The sequence below is a fragment of the Talpa europaea genome, assembly GCF_964194135.1.
Source record: "Talpa europaea genome assembly, chromosome: 2".
NCBI classification, from domain to species: Eukaryota; Metazoa; Chordata; class Mammalia; order Eulipotyphla; family Talpidae; genus Talpa; species Talpa europaea.
This window is the reverse complement of record NC_140068.1, coordinates 10,453,406-10,471,811: the sequence shown is the minus strand read 5'-3', so window position 1 is coordinate 10,471,811 and position 18,406 is coordinate 10,453,406. Positions and strand designations below refer to the sequence as shown.

The 18,406-nt window shown below is 44.0% G+C and overlaps 1 protein-coding gene across 2 annotated transcripts in view; it reads left to right on the top strand.

Moving 5' to 3' along the window:
* SERAC1 (serine active site containing 1) overlaps positions 1–18,004 on the top strand; it is a gene marked incomplete at both ends in the record, with an annotated part of 29,925 nt that extends 11,921 nt beyond the window's left edge. For both annotated transcript variants that reach the window (XM_084227880.1, XM_084227879.1), the window contains 9 exons: positions 2,890–3,003; positions 4,920–5,082; positions 8,471–8,621; positions 11,025–11,166; positions 12,163–12,257; positions 13,886–13,983; positions 15,092–15,274; positions 16,316–16,459; positions 17,868–18,004. In XM_084227880.1, the coding sequence (XP_084084006.1) occupies positions 2,890–3,003; positions 4,920–5,082; positions 8,471–8,621; positions 11,025–11,166; positions 12,163–12,257; positions 13,886–13,983; positions 15,092–15,274; positions 16,316–16,459; positions 17,868–18,004 (1,227 nt within the window). The remainder of the gene's footprint in view (positions 1–2,889; positions 3,004–4,919; positions 5,083–8,470; positions 8,622–11,024; positions 11,167–12,162; positions 12,258–13,885; positions 13,984–15,091; positions 15,275–16,315; positions 16,460–17,867) is intronic.
* Between the last annotated feature and the right edge of the window lie 402 nt (positions 18,005–18,406).

Sequence of the window (18,406 nt, the reverse complement as noted above, 5' to 3'; positions counted from 1 at the left end):
TTGCCAAGATGGAAACCTGAACCCATGGCAGTCATTCTACACCCCCTTCTCCCCCACCCATGGAGTGATCAGTATTATCCAGTACATTCTGTTCTGTGCCTGACTCCTTTCACGTAAGAATAACATTGTCAAGGTTCATCCATGCCATAACCTCCTAGTTTGGCCAACAGTATTCCTCGTGTGGCTAGACCACATCTTGTTTCTCCATTCATCAGTGGGTGGTCATTTAGGTTGTTTCCACTTTGTGGCAATTACGAATGATGGTGGTCTGAGTGTTTGTGTCCACGTTTTGTGTGGGTATTGTTTTTAGTTCTCTTGGGTGTATACCTAGCAGTGGACCTGCTGGCCTATGTGCTGATTGTGTTTAAATTTTTGAGGAACTTCCAACCCGTTTCCTTGGCATCTGTACCACTTTTCATTCCCACCAGAATGTAGGAGGGTTTCAGTGCCTCCATATACTTGCCAACAATTGTTAGTGTTCAGCGTTTATATTCCAGTCTTCCTGTTAATGTGAAGTAGCACCTTCATTCTGGTTTTGACTTGCATTTCCCTAATGATTAGTGATATTGAGCATCTTTTTATTTGCTGACTAGTTTTTTATATATGTTACTTATATCCATTCAAATCCTTGCCCATTTATAATTGTTTTTCTGTTGTTGAGTTGTAAGAACTCTTTATATATTTTGGATACAAATCAATTATTGGATATACGATTTGTAAATATTTCTCCCACTCTACTTTCTTGATAATGTCTTTTGCTGTTTACATTTTGATGAAGTTCAGTCTGTGTTTATTTCTTTTTTCATTGTTGTTTGTGCAATTGATATCATATCGGAGAGGCCACGGATCTATCATCCTGAGTAATTTCTTACCTAAATCTATAACCTTCCCTTCTGTTCTCAGGCTTTTCGTCTGGGAGCCAGGGAAACACAGGCTCAGCTTCAGCAGGTCTAGTCTGACTTGTGATGGTCTCATCTTGGCTACAACCAGGCTGTGTACCAAGAGGTTTGGTGGGTCTGTGTCACAGGTCCCCCCCAACTGATGGCCCTCTTCCTGCTCCATCCCACCTTCTCCATCCACTGCAGAGATGGGGAGGGTATGGAGGGGGGCAGGTTGTAGTGATGGATCTTTAAGAAAGAGTCCCCTCCTCTTCTCCCATCCCACCAAGCCCACCAGGCTCTATATACCCTGAGCCCTGCTGGGGGAGGGAGGGGCTGTCAGTGCAGCTCCCCTCAGACCCTCTGTTTTGATAAATAGTGTGCGTCTCTGAGATTCAAGCATTTTAACTTTGTTTATTGCAGTAACATAGGTTTACAATTCTGTGTATGACTCAGAGGTAAGGTTCACACCACTTCAGATGTATGTTATCATCCAAGAGTGTTTAAACTTGGAAAAAGATTGTATCAGAGAAGGAGACATGAAGAATTCTTGAGTAGCTAAACATTGTGAACATTTACTAGGTTCACTGAATGATGGACTTATAAATTAACTCAAAAAGCAGAAACGATGAGTTATTTTCCCTGTAGAAAACACTGAGCCTCATATATATATATATATATATATATATTTTTTTTTTTTTTTTTTTTTGAGAAACTGCCTGGTGGTTGCCCTCTTGTGCTAGCAGGTAGTCTGTATGCTCACTGCTCTGACTCTGGTTCAAGTCCAAAGCAAAGGAGACACAGTAGTAAGCCTTCCTTGTACCCATCCATCCCCCAAACCCACATGCACGGTTGTAAACACACTTACAGGACAGCACACCACACATGCTGCTTTGCCCCTTCCAAGGGCTTACCTTGGAGATGTGTCAACATATGAAGGGACTCAGATGCTTCATATTGTCCTAGCATCCATATACATCTTTATTCCACCAATCCCCAACTGGTGGACACTGGATGGTTTCTATCCTTTGTCCTTACAAACAATGCTGCCGTGAACAGGCATATGTGTGTGTGTGTGTGTGTGTGTGTGTGTGTGTGTAAGACTCCACCCATGCTTGTCTCTGGAGGGTAGATGGTTGAAGGTCGTGGGGCCTGTGACTTTGATGGCAGCTGCTAGGTTGTGCTCCACAGAAGTCGCATTGTTGATGGTGCCAGTGATTAAAAAAACTCATCTCCCCACCTGTCTGACTGATGAGCTGTATCCCTCCTTCGTGTGGCTTCTGGTCACAAGCAGCACAGGTTGAGGTTTCCTACGCTGTAGATGCATTCTGCTTCTTGTCCTCAGAACTTTCTGTTTATAACTGTTGCTTATTTTCCCAAAATGATGTTGGGGGCTTGTATCACTGACTTGTGGGTGATTACTGCATCATGTGGTGTTAGTGCTTGATCTGTGTTAAGAGTTGAAGTTTATTCTTATGTTTTGACATCTGTTAGGAATAGTTTCCACTACTCTTGTGTTTCACAATTTTCCTAACTCCTCTTGTTGGTTTTTCCAGATGAACTTAAATTTCAAGATGGGAAGAACTGGAAAGTTCTGTGATCATAATCAATCATTGTGTGCATTTAAAAGTTTTCCAATAATGCCTTTTTCTTATTATTTTGATTAATAAACTAAGTAGACTCTTAGCATAATTTGGAAAGTTATAGGAAACCAGAGCATTATGACCAACCTTGGATTTTTCTTACTAGATAAATTGTGTTGTCTTGTGCTTCTGGATAAGAGTAAACAGGAAAGAGATTGAGGAATTGAGCGAGACTCTCTCTTCTGGGTAGAACTCCATGTTTTCTGTCCTTGTAAGCAGCAGCTGCTATATACTGAACCAGCCTGCAAGTTTCCAAAACATTTTGAAGGCTACATATTAATCCTTCCTAATTCTGTATACACTGCAGAGATTTTTTTTCTGTCAAACAAAAGTCACTTTTTTCAGTAAAAATTTTAATTGTCTTTTAGGGTGGCTTATGGTGTTTTGGAGGAAATGGACTTCCTTATGCCGAAAGTTTTGGAGAAGTTCCTTCAGTTACAGTGGAAATGTTCTGTTTAGAAGCTTTAGTAAAACATTCTGAGGTAACTTACATTTTTGAAATGTGGTTTGTTTTCTATGATTGCATGGAAAGAATTGTAGACCAGGAAATAACCCTCCTTTATTATTCAAAGAAATAATTCTCATTTATTATTTAAAAAAAAGCTTCCTGCTTGTTGCAGAATATCTGCTCCCTTCCATTTAATTGTTATGAGGGATAATAATGCATGCATTTCACTTTGTTAAGTATCTCTTAAAATGGACTTAATCTTGGTTGCACATAAAGAAAGCAATCTGCTATCTAAATATGCGCTTACCTTTCAGTTATATTGTCGTCTACCTCTCAGATCACTTTTACAAGTAATGTCAGGCAGCAAATTCCAGTTAAAACATGTGGATGTCGCAAGATAGCAAAAAGAAAGGAAATATTTGAATGACCATACTCCTGGCTTTTAACTCTGGCCACTATCAATGACTTTTAAGCTTTTTGGCATTGTGACAACTTTCCAGTCATGATCACAGTTTGATTTGAAAAAGAAGCTTCAAACATCAGTGCATAAAAATCAGCCAGAAAGCATATTAAAAATGCATATTTCCTGCTTGCTTCTAGAAATTTAAATTTAGCAGATGTGGAGTGAGTCTAGGAGTTTGCATTTTTAACAGGCATCCCTGCTGGGGTCGGTGCGTGTCCTGAGCAGCACTGGCCTTCAGAGAGGCAGCGTTCTCCAGCTGGATTTTGGGAATCATTGGTCATGGCTGAGAAGCGAGGTGCTTTCTTGCCATTTTTAGTTCCCACAGTGGAATGAGGAGTTGTGCACAAAGCAGAGTCAGCTGAGTGTTGTAGTTCAGAAACTAGAGTGGATTTAAGTGACTTACGACTAGTTTCTGAAGCAGTAGATGCATCTCCAGGAGAAAGTTCAGTGAATGGAAGTCACCTCTCCACAAACCTCTCAAGTTTTATACTCACTTGCTGTACATCTGAAAGGCATTCTTTTCATTGTATTTAAAATGTGACAAAATTTCATAAAAAATTCAGCATGAAAGTCATCACATATACATGCCATGGTGTCATGTCGGATAGTAAAGCAGGTGATGGGACAAGGTGGGGCCTGCGATGACTGACGGACTGGAATGACTCACTGCCACCTGCCCCCTCCCCCTGTCCCCACACACCAGTTTCCCTGGGCTTTCCTCCATCTCTTTTTCTCTGTTAGAAACTCAACCCCACCCCCACCCCCGACCACCACCACGCTTTTTCCTTTGATCTTTCTCTTTAAAAATTTTTCTACCTCCTGAGTTTTCAGCCCACCTGGCAGCTGTGTGCTTGTGTAAGGTGGTGTGTGGCAGAGTGTGTGTTCTGTATGGGGCAGACTCAGGGCGGACTGTTCAAAGTATCACTGTAAATTGTAACAATTCTGGGGACTCCCTGGTGGCACAAGGGGTTAAGATGCAACATATGAAGCTATCCGCAGCCACTGCAACACGAGTTCGATCCCCGGCCATGGATCTACCCACATGGCACAGCAGACCTCTCCTGACTCATCTGCTGTTCCCCTCCGCAGTGTATTTCAGTCAGTCTGCCTGTTCTGCTTCCCACTCTGTCTCTGGTGAATCCTCTTACCCCCCCACACCTCTGACCTGTACCCCAGTTCTTGTATGCATAAATAAATAAATCTTTAGGAAAAAAAATATTAACAATTCTGTAATAATGACATTATCAGGTTATATCCAACCAAGAGTTAAGCAGAATAACGTAATAGAAATTTCACAAGTCCTGGTAAGTTATGCCTGTTTTCAGTGATTTTGGTGGACTGTGCAGATCAGTGGGGGTTTGCTTGTTTATTTAAGCTGCTGAGAGTTTTGTGTTCTCTCCCTGCTTCTCTGCCCATCGGCACACTGTGACACCCGGTGCATGAATTTGTGCAGCACCGAGTGAGCTTTTGTTAATTTGTTGTGCTAGATAGCCACCCACTGTGATCAGATCGAAGCACGTGGAGGCTTGCAGTTGCTGCAGAGGCTGTACCGGCTTCACAAGGACTGCCCCAGCGTCCAGAGAAATATAATGCGTATCATTGGAAATATGGCCCTGAATGAGCATCTCCACTCTACTATTTTCTGCTCAGGTAATGCCTTTCTGAACTCACTGGCTGGCTCCAGTCCCCTGTTCCTCTCCCCGTGCTGATGGTGTTTGAATAGACTGAGGCTTTCCTTCTGAGAGCTGTGGGTTCTCAGAGCATGTTGTGTTAGTAGGGCCAAGGAGTTGTTGGTGACGTGGACATGCCTCACTCCGGTAGTGGTTCTGTCCATAACTTACCACAGTCTATCTCGAATGAGTATTATACCCTTTCATGAAGATTCTTACATCAGTATAATTTAATTTTCACTTCCTTCCATCCTCTGTGGTGCTGTCATTGGTTATTTTACTCCTGCATTTATTACAGACTGTGCTATCTTATTGCTGTTGTATCATTCAAGTGGTATTTAAAGAAGGTTAGAAAAAGTTACTTTGATTTTTTTTTTACATATTTAATGTCCAGTGTTCTTCCTTCTTTTCTATATGTCAAATTTGCATTTGAAATCATTTCCCATCAGCCCAAAGGCCTGGGTCTACTGGTAAGATTCTCTCACATTTTATTTTCTGAAAATGTTTTTACTTCCCCTTTATTATCCAGAGAAAGATTTTTTCCCCAAGAATAAATAATTCTGTGTTATTTTTCCCATCAGCACTTTAAAATTCATTTCACTCTCTCCTTAAAGACTGTGGTCTGTTGGGAAGTCTCTTCTTATTCCCACTCTTGTTCTCCAATAGGGAATGTACCTTTTTATCTTTCTGGCTTCTTTTAAGATTTTTAGGTTTGGTTTTCAGCAACTAGACTCTCAACTGCCTAGATGTCTTTTTTAAATAGTTACCTGCTCAGGTTCCCCTGAGCTAACTGAACTTGTGGGTTGAGGTTTTCGTCCAGTTGGGAAACATTCTAGCCAGTACATCTTCACATATTTTTCTCTGTTCCTTTCTCTCTTCTCTTTTTCAGAGACTTCAGTTATGATACAGCTCTTTTTTTAATTCCATGAGTCATTGAGACACTATATGTTTTTGCTCTTTGTGCTTAGCTTTAAGTGATTTCTGTTTCCCTGTTTTCAAGTTCATTGATAGGATTCAAAGCAGAACAGAGACTTGATCAAGTCAGTATTTTATATTAAAAATATTCACCTTTCCCTTAATTGAAACCTGGCTCCCTGGGTGATTTCAGCGCTACCAAGTGCCCACTGTACACCTTGTCCTATCAGTCCCTGACTTCCTCATATTTGGTGACCCCTTCCTGTGCCCCTGGCTGGCCTTCTGCTTCTGAGCCGTGCCCTGGGCCTAGTCATCGCCTGAAACCCTTCACCTAAACAGAGCAGCAACTTGACTCAGTCACCCTCCTCCTCTCATTCAAGTTTTTTTCCCCCGTGATTGGTTTTGTTCTCTACCAGAATCTTCTATCCACATGATATTTGAAATCATGTTGATTGGTTTATAACACTGTATGATTTAGGGGTGAGGTTCACACCTCTACAAACGTGTGTTACCATACTATACCCAGCAGCAGAGCCCCAGTAGTTCTCTTCCATAGTCCATTGGACCCCCTTCCCACTTTGCTCCCTCGTCCCCCTCTTGTACACTAGTTTTGCAGTCAGATTTCTAGAGTGTGTTTTGCTTTGTTTCTTTACATTCCAAAATGAGTGAAATCATCTGTTTGCCTTTTTCCTTCTGATGTAATTTTTCTCATAATCCCCTCCAGTTGATGCACGTTGTTGCAAATGGCAAGAGTTCATCTTTTTTTAATAGCTGAGTAGGACTCCATTGTGCTATACACCACATCTTCTCGTTCCACTCATCTGTCCTTGCGCACTGAGGTGGTTTCCATAGCATGGCTGTCAGTGGTGCTGCAGTGAACGTAGGAGCACGGACATCCCTTTGAATGAAAGTGTTTGTATTCTTCAGGTAGATGCCTCGGAGAGGGATTGCTGGATCATCTGGTGGATCTGTGTGTAATGTTTTGAGAGCCCTCCATACTGTTTCCTGCAGGGACTGGGCCAGTCTACTTTGTTCCCACCACAGTAGCTGAGGGTTCCTTTTCCCTACATCCTTGGTAACACTTGTGTGTGGTCTAAATGCTGTGGGCCGTTCTTGTGGGTGGGGAGAGGGATCTTACTGGGACTGGCATCTCCCTGGTAAGTGCCCATGAGCATTTTCTCCTGCGCCTGTTGGCTTCTGTACATCTTCTTTGGCGATGTGTTACCTCCTCAGCCTGTTTCTTAGTGGACTTGTTTTCATGTTGTTGAGTTGTATGAGTTCTTTGTAGATTTTGTTAGTCCCTTGTTGGATGTACCATGTCCAAGTATCTCCTTCCATTCGGGAGGGTGTCTTTTCATTTTAATGCCAGTTTCTTTCACCATGCAGAAGCTTTTCAATTTGATGTAGCCCCATTTGTTTATTTTTGCTTTTGTTTCCCTGGCTGTTATAGTCAAGTCCCCAAAGACATCCCTGAAGCCAATATCATGGGGTGTTGTGCCTATTTTTTCTTGTGTGTATTTTATGGTTTTAGGTCTTACATATGAATTTTTACTCCATTTTGAGTTCATTTTTGTGTGTGGTGTGAGAGTGGTCTGGTTTTGTTCTTTTGCATGTGGCTGTCCAATTTTCCCAGCACCATTTGTTGGAGTCTTTACTTTCTGCATTGTATGTTCTTGTCTCCTTTATTGTAAATGAACTACCCATGTAAGTGTAGGTTTGCTTCTGGACTCTGAATTCTGTTCACTGATCTGTGTGTTTATTTTTATTCCAGTACCATCCTGTTTTGATACTATTGTTTTGTAGTATAATTTGAGGTCTGGGAGTGTAGTGCCTTCATTCTTATCTGTCAGGATTGCTTTAGCTATTTAGGATCTTAAGTGGTTTCATACAAATTTCAGTAATGTTTGCTCTACTACTTGAGTTTTAAATAACAAAAAAATAAATGGACTCAAATTGCACTCATACTTTGTCTCCCTTAAGAAATAGTTTTCCTTTCTGAACTTCAGGTTTTACAAGAAGAATTCTGTCTCTTCAGCAAGCTCATTGTTAAGAAAGAATTCCTCATGTATATTAAAAGCTGCTATCGTGACTACCTGTCAGATGAAATACAGAGTTTTAATGCACTGAGTTTAATAATTCTTGCTTAAAGCAAAATATTTTATGACCTCTTGTGACCCAATTTCTAGTAACTGCAAAGTTTGTTAGATTATTTAAAGAAAATGGCTCTTGAACACTCCCTACCTTCCATCAGACCACTGAGGGACCTGGCTGGGGACACCATGACATTGTGCCATGGGACCAGTGTGCCCCAAGACAGATGGGACTGGAGTGCCTTGGCCCTTCTGTGTAGACAGACTTGCTGAGCTTTCCTGGCTCCCGTTATTTTCAGCCTGGAGCCGCTCACCAATCAGAGGTGGATAAGTGTTGCTATTTAGGTGTGTGCTTTTCACCAGGCTGGGTCTCCATTCTGGCAGAAGCCATGAAATCTCCCCAAATTATGGAGGCCTCGCACGCTGCCAGGACCCTGGCTAATCTGGACCGAGACACCGTGCGAGAGAAGTACCCGGACGGTGTGTATGTGCTGCACCCCCAGTACCGCACCAGGTGAGAGCACAAGGGGTTTCCTCCTGGGATTGGATTCATTCTTGTATCATTTAGATAAGTTACAAACCTAACAAAGATGCCAAGTGGCATATTTACTGAAACAACTTGTCTGAAATAACCTCAGAAGAATTGAAGGCTTTCGTGATAATGGGAACTAGTTAAATTATTCAGGTAATTATTCAGGTTATTTACACGAAAGACTTACCTTCAGGGAGCTTTCATTCACTCTTATATTGCGTCCTGCTTAAACTTTGTAGTGAGCATTTCTTGCTTCACTGCATTTTTCATGTAGATCTGTCAGTGAGCTAGAGATCTGTCAAACAGAAGGAGAATAGGGTGTTATCTTCTGCAGGCAACCGAATGAGCCTGGGCCTGGAACCCACGGGACTCAGTGCACTGGGGGAAAAAAGTTAAGATTTTTTAATTGAGGTAACACTGGTGTACAGCATCATGTGAGTTTTGGGTGTACACCACTATAATTTCACATTTTTATACACTATAGCACGTTTCCAACCAAAAGACTAGTTTCTAGCTGTCACCATACAACTGACCCCCATTACCCATCTTGCCCTATCACCCCACTTTCCCTCTGGTTCCACCAGTCTGTTTTCTGTGAGTTTTTATTTTGTTTTTTCATTAAAAAAATTTCCACATATGAATGGAATCATATAATCTTTGTCTTTGAGTTATTCCATTTGGCATAAAGCCCTCAAGATCCATCCATATTGTTGCAAATGGCAAGATGTAATCTTTTTTATGACTGAGTAGTATTCCATTGTGTGTGTATAGATATATAAAAATGTGTGTATAAACATATATTTATCACATTTTCTTTATCCATTCATCCTTTGATGGACACTCAGGGTTGTAAATAATGCTGCAGTGAAAATAGGGATGCATTATCTTTTGGAATTAGTGTTTTCATAGTCTTTGGGTAATGCTCAAAAGTGGAATTGCTGGATCACATGTTCTTTCTCTTAACTTTTTGAAGACTCTCCAGGCTCTTTTCTACAATGGCTACAGCAGTTTATATTCCCAACAGTAGTACACAAGGGTTCCCTGTTCTCCATCTCCTTGCCTTCTCTGAGGTGTGAGGTGGAATCTCATGGTGGTTTTCATATGCATTTCCCTATAATCAGTGATATTGAGCATCTTTCCATGTGCCTGCTGGCCCTGTGTGTGTCTTCTTTGGTGAACGTCCAGATCATCTAACATTTTTAAATCATATATGTTGTTGAGTTTTATGAGTTCTTTTCCTATTTTGTATATGACCTCCTTTTTGGGTATGATTTGCGATATCTTCTCCCACTCAGTTGGTAGCTTTTCATTTTGATGATTCCCTTCACTCTGCAGAAATATTTGATGTTTCCTCTCATTCATTTTCATTTTTGTTTTTGTTGCTGTTGAGTCAAATCCTAAATTGTGATAAATTTGACTCATGCATCTTATGGTTATTTCCAGTCACTGTTTCCAGTTGTATCATTGCTGATGTAGTAAATAGAAAAGCAAGGAACCCAATGAAAGTATTAGAGTTCTTAGATTTTTGTCAGAGACTTTAAAATAATACCTCAGAAAATAGCAGATCCTTCTAATTTGAGACATGGATTCCTGAATAACTCAAATTTGTAAATAAACTAATATGGTAATATTTTTAGATGCGTTTACTTTTAAATGTCATTTGTATTACTTTCAATTTTCTTTGATAAATTTTTTTTTTAAGATTTATTTATTTATTTATACAAGCACTGGGTACAGTCAGAAGCGCGGGAGGGTGAGAGAATTCACCAGAGCCAGAGCGGGGAGCAGAGCAGGCAGAAGGACCGAAGTACACTGCTGAGGGGAGCAGCGGGCGGCAGGAGAGGTCTGCGCGCCATGTGGGACCCTCCTCCGGTGGCCGGGGAGCAGCCGGGGATCGAACCGGCGCTGCAGAGGCTGTGGGCAGCTTCGCAACCCAGCGCTCAACCGCTGCGCCACGGGGGAGACCCTTCTTTGATAAATTTTTGAAGTCTCTTTCGTGCATACAGATTTGGGAACTATTAAACATGTTCTTACTTAAGTTCTGAAATATGTGTATGGATTTGGGGAATATTCTCATGGATTCAGTGGAGAGTAATCTCTGGCTTCCATCACGTCACCATTGCTGCGTGCATTTCAGTTCCCGTGGGTTGGTCCGTCTGGCTAGTTATGCCTCTGTGTCTAGAGAGCAGCGCACGTGCTGTTAAGTCTTTGAAACAATTCCTGATAGGATTCCTCAGCAATCAGTGCTTATAAAACCTGCCTTAGTCAAGTTCTATTTTATGCCATATAAGCCTGCTAAGCGCCAACCACAGAATGCTGTGCAGATTCTTACCAGAGCAATAATGCATTTATTCTGCTTCTTTTTAAAACTCTCTCCCCTTTCAGTCAGCCCATTAAAGCAGATGTCCTTTTTATTCATGGCCTTATGGGAGCAGCATTCAAAACATGGCGCCAGCAGGACAATGAGCGAACTTTGCTTGAGAAGATTTCGGAGGATGAAGCCAAGTATACAACGTGTTGGCCCAAGGTGAGCAGCCCGGCGCTGGCAGGCCACCCGCGTCCCCACACGCAGCCTCTGGCAGATGGATCCTCACTGGGACTTGCTTGTTTTTCACTTTGGACTGGGGTTGATTTTTTCCCACTCAGTGCTCCCGTCTCTCTGGGACACCTATATTGTGTTACACAAACAGCTGGGCTCACCACCCGGTGCTGGAACCTCCAGATGGGCCACAGGTCAAGATTCTAAAAGAATATTCCAGGAAATAGAAACAGGGGCAAGGGCTAGTAATAGTTCACTTCCATTAAAAATATAGTACAACAAATAATGCATTGCATTTATAATAGTTTGCTAATTTAATAATTATAAAAACAGTCCATGAAGAATTCGTTTTTGGCTTTCCTTGACATTTTCTCTTCTAAAGAGCCTTAACTCTGGGAGGAAGTCATTGAACGGAGTTTACCTCAAGTCAGTGAGAGCGGAGGCTGCACATGTGTGTGAATAGTTCCAGGTCTTGGCTGCCTGCTGCTCAGTCACCTTCACAAAGCCTCCGCGAGCAGCAAGAGCGGGCTGTACTTTCTCTCTGGTGACAGTGAAGTGTGTGATGACAGGTGACCCTGGTCTACAGGGACAGTACTGAGACTGTCACTAGTGCCTGCGTCCTCAGGCCGAATCTGCTTGATTGTGCTGTTTGACCTGAGGGCGGAACTTTCCATGAAATATTTCAAAAACCCATTTTGATCTAGGCCCCCAAACAGGCTTTTGCTTTTGGCTTTAGCAGACTAACACAGAATATTCTTCTAAACCTGCATTGGCCTTATGCTATAAATATTGATCCTCCTTGTGACCAGAGAGATAAAAATACAAAATGCTGAAATGGTTTTTCTAATCTCCGTCAAACTTTATTCCAGTGGGATCTTTAAGTAGTCGTCCATATTGCAAGAGGCCTTTGTGACAAATTTCTATTACTTGGACATATTTGGGGTCGGAAATTCATGTGTTCTTTTGTACCTCCGTTTGACTTAGACATGGCTAGCAAGAGACTGTCCCGCTCTCCGAATTATATCTGTGGAGTATGACACCAGCCTGAGCGACTGGAGAGCGAGGTGCCCTATGGAGAGGTAATGGGGGGCTCTGGGCTAGGAGGGAGGGCCAGGGCCTGGGCCACAGTGGGTGCCTGGGATGAAGGGAGTTTTGTCTTTTGGTGCCACAAACAGGATTTTCATATGAAAAATGGACTTAGCCTTTCTCCTTCCTTCCAGGAGTGGGATAGTGTAAGCCTTAGAGTTTTGGAGTCAGGCCCCTAACCTGCTCCGCTCACAGAGTGGACCCTGGTGACCACAGCACAGTGTCCCTGTTGGCAGGGTCAGAGTGAGCCTCTTGCTTTTGTGTCCCGTCACACCCACTAGGGGAGCAGAGAAAACACAATGAGCTTTGCAGGGCACTGGCAGGTCCCATGTGCCAGCTGAATACAGGAGGACACTGACCTGGGCACCACAGCCCAGACTGTGGCCGGAGCTGCATGGGCCTCACTGTACCATCTAAGACAAGCCACCTGATGGCCTGGGAAGCCTGGCAGCAGAGTTGCCCTAAATCAGTGCCACAGGCAGGCCCCGGGGCCTGCCATTGTCCTGTGCTCTGACAAGCCTTTATTTTGAAGAAAGGATTCTACAGCTAAACAGTTTGAAACTACCAGAGGAGACAGTTTTGAAGTTCCCTTTTAGTGTGAGCATTAGTTCTTTTGAATTCTGATTTTAACAGGTTTCTAGTATTTCTTTTTTTTTTTTTTAAGATGTATTTATTTATTCATACAAGTACTGGGTACAGTCAGAAGCGCGGGAGGGTGAGAGAATTCACCAGAGCCAGAGCGGGGAGCAGAACAGGCAGAAGGACCGAAGTACACTGCTGAGGGGAGCAGCGGGCAGCAGGAGAGGTCTGCGTGCCATGTGGGACCCTCGCTGGTGGCCGGGGATCAAACCAGCACTACAGAGGCTGCGGGCAGCTTCACAGTCCAGCGCTCAACCGCTGTGCCACCAGGGGAGGCCCAGTTTCTAGTATTTCTAAATAACAAACCAAAATGGTGAAAGTTTAGGGCCTCCCTGATGGTGCAAGGGGTTAATATGCAACCTGTGAAGCTGTCTGCAGCCACTGCAATACGAGTTCGATCCCTGGCCAGGGAGCTACCCACATGGCACAGCAGAGCTCTCCTGACTTGCCCGCTGCTCCCCCCAGCAGTGTATTTCAGTCAGTCTGCCTGTTCTGTTCCCCACTCTGTCTCTGGTGAATCCTCTCACCTCGCCCCCCCACACCTCTGGCCTGTACCCCAGTTCTTGTATGCATAAATAAATAAACTTTTTAAAAAAATGTCAAAAGCTTAGTGCTGGCGGCATAAATGCAAGTAGAACTAAATAACACTGACAGCTGACTTCACATAGGTGAACTCACAAAAGCCTGGTCTCCATTGCCAGTGTTGGGGGCACTTGGTATGAGTTCCAAATTGGACCTGTGGAAATTGCTAGACCATATTAAATGCTCAAATGATGTTTGTTAGTAAATGGAGGGCTCTGTCTGGGAGTAGCTGTTCCTATTTATGCCGATTACTATTAGAAATAAGGGCCCAGCAAGCGAGTAGGAACACTCCTCCAGGAGGCCCAGCACGGGCCGATAGAGCCCTTGCCTCGCTGGAAGCAGTTTGGGCGGCGGCGGGGTGGCCAGCAACCTCCCTCACGCCAGCTCTCATTGTGTCCAGGAAGTCCATTGCATACAGGAGCAACGAACTTCTAGGAAAGCTCAGAGCCGCTGGAGTCGGGGACCGGCCGGTGATCTGGGTGTCCCACAGCATGGGGGGTAAGTCTGCTTCATTTCTGCCAAGCAAGCACCTGAGTGTATCATCCACCATTGGGCTCCTGAAGCTACTGTAGCTGTTTTACTTAATGGTGCCCCTTTTTCCTCTTAATTTAATGTTTTTGACTATGAGCAGGGGTTTAAACATTACTGGTCTCCTTCCATGTTTATCTGCAAGGGAATGACTAGTAACAAACCACATAAAAGGGGTTTGAGTGCGTGGCTTAGTGCTTTCAAGTAGTGGTAATGAGCAAACAGCAGCCTTGCTTACATTAGCCTGACTTGTAAATATCCCTCAGCATTCCTGGCTGCTGAGGGGCTCCCCTTTCTTCCCTGCCCCACATCAGAGAGTCCATTATCACTCCAGTGTGTAGGGGGGTGGGGTGGCAGGCTGGGAGCCTGCTAAGGTAGTGTGACTCCTGGTGTCCACACCTTAGGCCCTACTGCTTGTTTGCTGAGCGACATACCAACCCTCCGGCCCTCTCCACAGGCTGGTCCTTGAGGGCCTTGCTAAGCCCCTGGCCCAGTCTTAGCTAATGAAATGCTCAGGATGCTGGCTTGAGTCAGGCCATTTTGCCGAGACAGGTGGATACAGTCCCGTGTCCTCTAAGACATACTGTGGCCATCTCTGGTCCTCATGTTTCAGTTTGGGTTCCAAGCCCAGAGGGTGGGGGTTGGGGTGGGCAGAAGATGAGGTGCCTTCTCAGGTACAGTTTTCCACAGAAGCTTTGTTTACCATGGGCTGGATTTTGATTAGCATTGTCCTGACGGGGTGTCCTGTGTGGGCAGCAGGGGGACCCAACTGCTGCATGTTCACTTTGGGGATGGACACCCTGCTTGCGTTGTATGGACAGGGAAGCTCTGAGAGAAAGTCCGCTTTACAGACAAGTTCTAGAACTTCTTCTGTTGATAGGCTTGTACTGTACATTCTGGAGGAGCAGGAGGATTCACCATACTGAAAGCCTCATTTATTAGATTATAGGGAATTAGCATTTAGGCGTCTTTAAAGAAGGCATCCCTTTCTCTGAATTTCCTGTCTTGCCTCTGTTTTTAGAATAGAAGAAGGAAGGGAAATAGCTTGCTTATGCGTTTTCTTCTTCTCTGTGGCTAGGTCTTCTTGTCAAAAAGATGCTGCTGGAAGCCTCTAAGAAGCCAGAAATGAATGCGGTTATAAATAATACCCGAGGGATGATTTTTTACAGCGTCCCTCATCACGGATCCCATTTGGCTGAATACTCTGTCAATATTCGCTATCTTCTCTTTCCCTCTTTGGAAGTCAAAGAACTCAGCAAGGGTAACTACTTTACTTTCTGTCATGAAAGAAACTGGGGTTGTAGTAACATGAGTAACACTGAGGAGGGAAAAGGCTAACTTGATTATGTCATCATTTGCATAAGAATTGTGTTTAGACTATCATGGCATTTTTTGGTTTGGGCTTGATTTTTCTTTGATGCTTCCTCTTTTTTATTGGTGAGCCATTGCTTGCTCAAATGTGGTGATAATTTTAATATTATTTTAATATTTTGCTTTACACATTATTCCAAATTACCAGTAAACTGTTTATTCTTATGGGTTTGTAAAATTATCAGTGGTTAAAATATACACGCACTTTTAAGATATTTAGCACATCAGTGACAAAGCCTTTTTTCTTTCTCCGGACACCTGTTTATCAGGACCCGGACTCCTGCTTTGGGCGGTAACTTGCCCTTGTCTTTCTGCTCATATTTTCTCTGTTCTGCTTTATGGAGAGCTACTGGACTGTCTCCTAAATCTTTTCTTGAATTTTATTATTTTGCCATCAAATTTTATTTTCTACAAGCTTTCCTTTTTCTCTGACCCATTATCAGAGATGGTCATTTCAAATTATTCTAAAGACACTAATTAGAAGTTTTGCAAAGTTGCTTTCTATCTCGCCCTGGTTCTCCCGTGCTCGGGCTTCTCCGTGCTAAGCTGCAAGTCTGTCTTCAGGTCGTGGCTTCCCCTCCGCTGCTCTGGTTCTGAGCTTGGCTTCCGTTTCCTGGTGGAGGCTGGGGACAGGAGGGGCCTCCACTCTGTGAGTGCTAGAGGATGGGGTGGCGACCAACAGAGGGACCCCCAGTCCCCACACACCAGATACCCTGGGCACCGCTTCCTGTCAGTCAGCCACGTGGGAAAAGTCTCCCTCTGTGCCCGCCTTTCAGTTCCAGTTGGGTTTAGCCTCTGCCCTCATCCTAATGGCCTCCTAGGAAGGGGGGAAATAAACAAGCTGCCATTCTGAATCAGATCATTAATTTTTTCTCTATAAATGAATCAGGTCAACAGAATTGGTCACAGTCTTGTTTTCTATAATTAACAGATTCTCCTGCACTTAAAACACTACATGATGACTTTCTGGAGCTGGCTAAAGACAAAAACTTCCAGGTGCTGAACTTTGTAGAGACACTGCCAACCTGCATTGGTAGCATGATTAAACTCCACGTGGTGCCCGTGGAGTCGGCAGGTACTCAATTCCCTCTTTGGAAACTTTTTGGCTGTGAGATGCCTGGTTGGTGACACCTAGTGCTGACTCGTAAACATCCGTTTTTATATTGTTTTAGAAGATAGTTTTGTTAACATCTAGATTCTAATTCTGTTAGTCTTTTCAGCCATAGCTTACCTTGCATTGCCCCTCCACGGCCTTCACGGAATTGAGCACAGATTAACTGGCTCACTCTGAGTTAGCCTGACATCAGTGTGACTCCGCCGCAGAGCTGAAGAGCAGGAAGTCCTCCTCAGCTGGCTTGACAGGGGCATTTAACAGATAGCTGAATGTGGAGACCCAAAAAATCAGCTAAAGTGTGGACACTTTAGTAAATGGAAGATATATGGGAATATTCAAACAACAGAGCTGCCGATGGAGAAAACTAGTATTAAACAACAGCCTCTTCATAATCCCAGGTGGAGGAAATACCCAGCACCTCCTACCCCTGCCCAGAGCCTCATGCTCTTACAGCCTCTTCTGTTGCTGTGTGCCTGGCAGGTGGCGCTACACTTCACTCCTGAAATGCTTTTCCCTCACCTGGTTGGCTCTGCCTGTCACCTCGGAGGCCAGTTTGGCTGCTGATGGGGTGGCGCTTTGCCATCCTGAGAGCTCCCTGCCGCCAGGGACACTGTGTCTCGGGGTCCCTGGAGCACCAGGCAGTTCTTCAGGCTGCATAGGGAGTCTCGTCTGACTCATTATGTATTATCTAAATAAAGTGAAAAGGACTTATTACTCTGTATGGAAACTTAAATAGGAGTTACTGGGTTACAGATGTTTAAAAAACAAAGGACTTTGGAAGCTTAAAGCAAATGCAGGTAACATTGCGGACCAACTGCTTGGAATGACACACTTGTGCCATTTTGGGCCGCCTGGAGGCGTGTCTTCCTTCATAACCATCGCCTGCGCTGCCCCCAGGGCACTGTTAGGTGAAACAGCAGAAATGCACCACATCTTTCAAGTGCAAAATCATCTCCCCCAACTGCTGGTGGAGACCCTGGAGCCAGGGTCTGTCAGGGGCAGACTGGACCCCATGTGAGGTCATCAGCACGGGAGCTCATGGTGAGGTTTATAATACAAAGTCTAGAGAAAATGTGTAAAGGTTTTGAAGATGATAGTGCTCCGGCTCTGCTCACTGTTACCTTAGGAAGGTATGCAGACATAGATGAGGAGTTTATGAAACGTCTGAGTTTACAATTATTCCTGCTGAGAATCTGTCCTTGCAGTCAGGCCAGTGCAATGTAGTTTAGCCGCGAACTGCAAGTCCTTTATCTCTCGGGAGTCCCTTGTCTCAGCCCTGTCAGCACCTGCCACTACCCCTTCGGCCTCTTTCAATATTCACAGAGGGGATTCTTCTATTAGACTTTCTTGACATTTTTCTTTTCTTCAGATACAGGCATTGGTGATCTAATTCCTGTGGATGTTAATCATTTGGACATTTGTAAGCCAAAGAGAAAGGATGCTTTTTTGTACCAACGCACCTTACAATTCATCCGTGAAACTTTAGCCAAAGACCTTGAAAACTGACAGTTGTCTTCTGTCTTTCATACGTGAAGACAGTGCAAGAAACGTGGCGTTCTCGTTCTCTTTGTAAGCTTTCAGCAATCATGCAACTTCACTAGGACGCCAGTGTGTCTGGAGCACGTGCAGGCGTCAGCGTGTGTCCTGTAAAGCACAAACACAGCTTGACACAGACAGAAGACCTGGACTGGATTCTTCTGTCTTAAAGGGACTCCCGTGTGTGCCTGTTTGTTGCTGCAGCGTTGCCCCTGGCAACAGGAGCAGCAGTGCGGGTGGAGGAGGACCTGTGTCATCTTGGCCTGTCACGTGCGAGGGCATGCAGGGGCATGCAGGGGCCTTCTGCAAGGAGCCGCCATCAGCCCCCATCCATGTGCCATTTGGAGAGGACCTGGGATGGAGGAGAATGAA